This window comes from Rhododendron vialii, chromosome 4a, assembly GCF_030253575.1.
Source record: "Rhododendron vialii isolate Sample 1 chromosome 4a, ASM3025357v1".
NCBI lineage: Eukaryota > Viridiplantae > Streptophyta > Magnoliopsida > Ericales > Ericaceae > Rhododendron > Rhododendron vialii.
In genome coordinates this window covers 34,221,974-34,229,462 of record NC_080560.1, presented here as the reverse complement: position 1 = coordinate 34,229,462, position 7,489 = coordinate 34,221,974, and the positions used below count along the sequence as shown (strand labels likewise).

At 35.4% G+C, this 7,489-nt stretch overlaps 1 protein-coding gene across 1 annotated transcript; it reads left to right on the top strand.

Moving 5' to 3' along the window:
• The first annotated feature begins 2,122 nt into the window (after positions 1-2,122).
• On the top strand, positions 2,123-3,635 carry LOC131324865 (uncharacterized). Its single transcript, XM_058357038.1, has 2 exons — positions 2,123-2,591; positions 3,390-3,635. Exons 1-2 carry the CDS (start codon positions 2,238-2,240, stop codon positions 3,564-3,566), a joined length of 531 nt encoding a protein of 176 aa, XP_058213021.1. The 5' UTR covers positions 2,123-2,237; the 3' UTR covers positions 3,567-3,635.
• The last annotated feature ends 3,854 nt before the right edge of the window (positions 3,636-7,489 follow it).

Sequence of the window (7,489 nt, the reverse complement as noted above, 5' to 3'; positions counted from 1 at the left end):
ACCACACATTTTCACGGGATCCACACATTTAATACTTGACCCCACAAAAATGTATGATAGATCAGGGTGTTGCAGCAACATGTAACGATGCCCCAAAGCCACCAAACAAGTTTTCTAGAACATGAGCCTTGTGACCATACCGTCATGTGATGCCCCAACACCTTTCTCCACCACACATTTTTATGGAATCTACACGATGGTTGTTCTTTTAAATAAGCCACTAGGTTTATTTTTTTTGTCCTTATTCAATTTTTTTTCGTATCACTTGGCTTATCTTCATTTCTTTTTGGAGATTATTGTATCTTCATGACGAGAGGAATCTAAAAAGTATAAAATTTTGATCGAAATCTAATATTTTTTGAATAAAGACGAAAAAATGGCTTATTGGCTTATTTTTGTCTTTATGTGGTTTTATTGGGCTCATTTTTGGCGGAAAAGCCAGTGGCTTTTTTAAAAGAACATCCCACAAGAATATATGATAGACGAGGGTGTTGCAACAATATGTGACGGTGCCCAGGGATGGAGCCAAGGAGGGGTCAGTAGTAGGGGTGAGCAAAATAACCATGAAACCGTGAATCCAGTCCAAACCAATCCAAACCGAATAATTTGGTTTGATTTTTTAATGATGTGGTTAGGTCTTGGTTTAAAAAAAATAAAAACCGTGTTAAATGGTTTGGTTTATGGATTTACGTTAATGGTTCTGGTTCCAAACCAATCCGAACCGTGTGATAGACACACACACACATATAGTATATAATTTGTTTAGATATACTTAATAAACTTAATTTCCTTATCTAATACTCTATTCCACCACCCTATTCTTTTCTTTCACTTTCAATATTAATTTCCTAAACTTCCTATTCCTACAATTTCATTACGCTAAACATACATGGTTTGGGCTTAGTAAAGTGATTTCCTACTCTTTTATCTCGGTAACTTACTTTCTAATGTATTCTATTCTTATTTAGTTGATTGATGTTAGTGAGTTTTGATGATTTTAATATATTAATTTCAATATAACTTTTAGTTTAAGTTATCTATGCAATGTTAAGTACTTAAAATAGTTTATAGTAATAATATCTCAATTTTAAACGAACCGTGGTTTAAAACCGAAACCAAACCGCCTTTGAATGGTTTGGATTGGTTTGGTTTTATGAATTTTATGGATTGGTTTGGTTCTCTAAATTCATAATCCGTAAGTAGTGGTTTGGTTATTGGATTACTATAAAACCAGACCAATCCGATCCATGCTCACCCCTAGTCAGTAGGGGCGGTCGCTACTGCAGGAAGGAAAAAAAACACTATTATTATATGTAAAAAATAATAATTCCTATGAAAGTATATAGGCTCGCCCTTGTGTAGAATTTTGAAAAAATATATATAATAGTAACTTTTGAAATATGAGGATACCAACATTAATTACTAAATGCTAAAAGTTAAAATATAACAAAACATAAAACTAGAGAGTTAATATTGTGAATATTTAAGTAATAAAATTCTACCTTAGATGGGTTTAATATTTTACAATTTTATTTCTTTTGCCCTAAAGTCTTAATGGCACAGCAAACACCCCACCCCGGTAAACATCTTCAATTGTTAAGACTTCAAACTCTCAAACTCTTTCTATCTCTTGGCACAAACATCTCTAATTGTTAAGACTTCAAAGACAATTTCAAGAAAATAGCAACGGAGGAGAAGAGATTTTAAAAACCCTAAGCAATTTTGGTGAAATTTAAGTTGTAGGTATGTCTTTCCCCAATTGTTGTTCTAGACTTCTAATTCTTTATTTTTTGATTGGTAAAATCATGTAACATGAAAACCCATGTACAAAATTCATCCAGTCGTGATGAATAAAAAAAATGAATAATAAAGAAAAATAAGACACATATATCAAGATCGATCCCATTAGTTAAACCGATTTATGCATTTACATTATTTTGAGTTTTAATGTATTTATGTTATTATGCATGTGTATTTATATTTTTTTCTCGTATGCACGATCGCCCCTGCGTGGTAAAATTTCTGGTTCTATCCCTGACGGTGCCACAAGACCACCAAACAAATTTTTTTCTAGAACGCGAGCCTTGTGACCCTACCCAAAACTTTGGCGGTCCACATAAGAGCAAATTGATCGACCTTATCCAAGAGCCTCAATTTACGACAGTACTGAAAACCCCAGTGGCATCCACAAAGAATATGCTAAAGATGAGACCAATCAAGAAAGAACATAACTAACAATGTTGAAGTACTATATTGGATCGACGACGCTAGCCTTATTACCTCCCCTGAACCTCTCGAGTACTACGGTTTCTTCAAATGGTGACAATTCATTGGTATGCGCAGCCGCGAGCAATCGCTTCTCCATCAACGGAGCTCTGAAACTGGAAGCCAGACGAGTTTCGAGCAACCGGTGCAGGGCAAGCCGGCGGAGAGTGAGGTACAACGACGACGACGAAGACGAAGAAGACGAGGAGTATGGATACAACGCGGAGATAGCAATGCTAGAAATTTATAGCCAGTCTGCTAGAGATGAGGCACTAATGGTGAGAGCCCTGGTGGATGAGGAAGAAGCAGAGGTCCTCATTTTCAGGGTTAGTTTTTGCTGTTATTGATCTCTCAATTTTCTGTTTAGCAGGGGGCATCCAATTAATTTGGATTTCTGAAATGAACATAGCTACTTCTACCCTGGGCCTTATCCGCTTTATAGTAATGTCCCATGTCTACCGGCCCAGTAATTTGTTGAAGTTTGTTTAATCTCATGGCCTAAAATGCTTAAACTCAAGTTAGTAGTAGCAGCTTACATGGTTCTTTATATACTTTAGAATCACCCATGGGGTATCACACAAAGGATACTAATATGCGGGATATTTCTTAATTCGTAGCCCTATCAAAATTTCGGAAAAAAGACTCTATGCGTGACTATATAAATGCTCCAAAATGTCTAATGGTACTATTTTTTTATTAAAAAATTCTGAATATTCATACAATCGTTACATGAATCTATTTCTTCCCATATCGCACTATATCCATAGAATCTACTACGTAAAATATAATAAATATCCACTATAAACTTGTAGGAATTTCTCAATGAAATTTTAGCTCGCGTCTATATTTTAGAACATGATTTGACACTGAATTTTATATTGCCCTGACAAAGAAAAAAATGCACTGTGGGAATTTTACCCAATGTAAGTTTCAGGCACTGTGAGTTTTCAGTTGTGATTTTACATGTTTGAGTTTATTACACTATGAATCGGCTGCTAAACTTAGGGCCACTCAAGGTTTTCCGGTCATTAACTTTAGAATTTTGGAATTAGTCGAGTTGCTCAAGTTGGCTCGTGCTTCTGGTTATTTGAAAAAACAGTAACATTACTCGGTGGCAATTGCAGGGATTCTCGTCAAGCTTGAGCTGTAGGACTTCTCCAGACCCATCAAGAAGCATTCTTCCCGCAAGGGCAGTTATCAAATCCATCGACAGAGTCAGAGGGCCATTCGACCCCTCTAATATTGAGTACCTTGAGAAAGGATTGACTTGGGATGCTTTCAAGAGTCGCCTCCAGCCATAGTAGGCATTGTAGATAATACTCTATTTGTAGACCCCGTTCTGCTTTCTCAAATAAGTACTTAAAATATAAGGATCGTACCTAATTTCAAATTTAAAAATAATGAACTTACAAAAATAATTTTTTAATTTTTTTTCTAAGGTTTGATAGATCTCATCGAAATCTATCAAACAAGATCTATATTACATATTTTTTTATTTCAGTAAGCCTACTATTTTTAAGCTTGAAAATTACAAATAAGTACTTATTTTTTAAGCACCCAATCGAGAACGGGTTAGCCTCTTTTTAAATTGAGGTGGCAACAATCTTTTGATGTCATGATGGTACGTACGTGTAGTTTCAAAAGACTTATATATGTACCAGGTGCTAAACGTACAGCAGAAGCTGTATAAACAGCTTGCACAGATCCATTTTGGGCCCGATTCGGGTCTCGCAAAGATGATCGGAGCCGCTCATTTTTTTTAAAATTTGTTTTTAAGGGTCCCTGTAAAAAATCATCTCAATCCGATATAGGTAAGGGCGTTTACGAATCATCCAACTTTGCTTCAGAATTTAGGCCAATGAGTAGATCCGATCATCTTTGCGGGACCCGAATCGGGTCCAAAATGGATCTGTGCAAGCTGTCTGTACAGCTTCTGCTGTACTTATATCATTTCTGTATATGTTCTAATTGGAAATTTCACTAGAAGCAAGGTTTTAATTAATAGCGGTAACGGGTGTATTGGATGATACATAGCGGAATTGGTATCGTGAACGTTAATTTTTAAAATTATAACTTAGTGTCAGAGCATCTGAAGCGGCCATAGCCGTCATGAAGCAACCGTGAAGCGGCCATAGTCGTCATGTAGCAACCGTGGTGCGGGAAAAAAATCAGATAAAAAGTTTGAAAATGCTGACTACCCATATTCGGGTGGAGTATTGCTTTCACTTTCGTTTATGGCATGAGCGATTTGGAACACAATTACAGTTGCGATGTGTGACAACCAATGTTCAAAAAAGGGAGACTTAGCCAAAAATCCCTTATGGCATTCTCTTTACTAGACTTATTTAGGGGTCCATCCTAGACATTTTAAATACTTATGTTCTCATCCTGAAAATGTGTTGTTACCCATTATACCCCTAGTTATATATTAATATACATGTTGTATATTGAAGATTTTGATTTTTCCCATATTTTCAGGGACGGTTACAAGTCGTCCACAATCAAAGGGATTAAGGGTTGAGTTTCCATTTAACTCTAATCATCTTTATCTCCCTCCTTCGAATCCACCGATCCACCTTCAATCCAACCAGTCACATTCCCCTCACCACCATTATCTCCCTAGCGCCTTTAAACCCAGAACCAATCCTCGTTCAACCCCACCTAATTTGTTGGGGTTGCCTATTCTCTACATGAGAACCAAAGTCCTCCAATCAGAAAAGAACCTTCAGTCTCCACATCGAACCCACCTCTCACAAACCCAACAAATGTTAGATTTCATCGGATAGTCCGTCGATCTTTGGTCTTCAAACATCAGTCGACGTCGTCGAGGCAAGATGGCTTCTGAAGAGCCAATCGAACACAAAGATGCCTTTCGAAGAGTGATATTAATTTGAATAATCGTTTTCGAAGATGACAAAAGAGTAATGGCTTTCAGAAGAGAGGACATCGGCTTGAGATCGAAAGGGAAGAGCAACCACTCCAATCTACTCTTGGTGGTTCCAAATTTATCGTGTTTGTTTGAGTTTGATCGACATCAAAATAGTCATGAATGGTCGAGATTCTAAGGTTGAGTCACATTGCTTCCGTCCTCTTAATCACCGCCGTTATCTGATTCCGTTGCCAGAATATCATTTTTTGGTATTATGTTTTTCGATTTTTGTCATGTTTGTGAATTAATAATGTTTTGTTCATGTACCTCGTTTGAAACTTGCACTTCTCAAAACTTGTCATGTTTTCTGATTTTTTTCATATTTTTTATTTGATTATGTTTTGTTCATCTACCTCGATCGAAACTTACACTTCTTGAAACTTGTCATGTTTTCCGATTTTGTCATGTTTTTTAATTGATCTTGTTTTGTTCACCCACCTCAATTAGGTTTTGCCATGTTTTGTGAATTGATCATGTTTTGTCATGTTTTCCGGTTTACACATTCGTTTTTGTAAGAGTTGTGTTTTCTTTTTAGATTTTAGGGGAATGAAAATATGAGAGAGAAGATTAGAAGAGAGAAAAAATTCAAAAGATTAGGTGAGAAATGTTTGAAAGAGGAGAGAGAATTGAGATAATTTCTAAGAGAGAGAGAGAGAGAGAGAGAGAGAGAGAGAGAGATTTGGAAAATTAGGAGAAAGAAAAGGTAGTTTAGGATTTAATTGAATTTGAGGATGAAAAGATAAATATTTAAACACATTAGGATGAACACCTAAATAAGTAGGGTAAAAAGGATTGCTAATTAAGTTTCCATTTTTTTTGAGCTCGAGGACAAACACATTTTGCAATCTAACACAAGGACAAATGTGCCTATGAAAATATCTACAACCCTATATTATCCTATGAAAGTGCCTAAACCACTAAAACCCTATAATAGGAAAGTGCACCCTAAAACCCTATGAAAGTGCCTAAACATGTTTTGGCCGTATGGCTAAAAAACTCAAAAATTAATTAAAGACCTCCACTGAAACCTATTTTGTTGGTGTCCTTCCCCTAAATGAAAATTATTTTACCGTCAGTCGCCTAGCGCCTGGGCGGAGATTAGGTGGCCGACTAATCCGGTGCCTAATCTAGGTGTTGGACCACAACCTAGCGCCTAGGTGGGGACTATTCGGCCTAGGCTGCCGACTTTTAGAACATTGGTGATAACCCCATCCTATATTGAAGTTAACCATGGATAGTAATGTAAAGTATATATAACAAATTGTATAAGCTACTATTCCCTCCGTTCCATATCAAAACTCCCTCTATCCTCCCATGGATGTTCCAAAATGTTTGTTCTTTTTCTGAAAAATCAAACTAATAATTATAAACTACCCTTCATGAATAATTAAAAGTAGATTTTTTTTTTTGGTAATCCGTGGAAATGTAGCCAAACTTTGTAGGGAGATATGCATGTCTATTTAAAAGTTGACTTCACAATGTCGACCAAGCAATATAGGACGGATGAAGTACTAAGAACTTGGGCTCAAGTATTTTGAACCCTTGGTTATTCTATCTTTTTTTCTCAAAAGAAAATAGAAAGGGTAAATTTCACTGACACCCCATAGATTTAGTTTAATGACAGACACCACATTCACGTATAAGAAATTACTATAAAGTCCCTGTGGTTTTAATGTTAATTTAACCGACACTTCAATCAACATCCGTTCGACCAAACACATGATGAAATGAGCCAAAAGTGCCTTGTATTAAAAAATTTATCATTTTCTATTATAAAACAAATACTAGAAAGCTCTTAATTCTCAATTTTTTTAGACTCAAAAGTCATGAATTTGTCATTTCTGACAAAAACAGTTGTTTCAACAAGTAAAAAAATAAAGAGATGATACGTTTTGTCCTTTTTTCCAAAACAACTCTTCCAACGGGTTAACAGTTATTTTCATTCAACATAAGTGAGGTGGAGTTCAAATAACAACTTTTTTTATTTGTTTTTCTTTTCATTTTTTCGCGTTTGTTAATTTTACTCCAAATTTTTGTGAATTATTGATTCGTCTCAACAAGAGGAATTGAAAAAGTAAATTTTTTTTTACTTTTATCCAAATATTTTGAAAATAACCACTTTAAAGTTAAAAAAGGTAAAAAAAAGTCAACTTTTTTTTGTTGTTGCTAAAAAGTGGTTATTTTTTACAATATTCGGGTAAAAGTAAAAATTTTCTACTTCTCCCATTCATCTTGACAAGACGAATTGAAAAATCAAAAAAGTGAGGTACAAAACTAAAAAATAGAAAAACAATT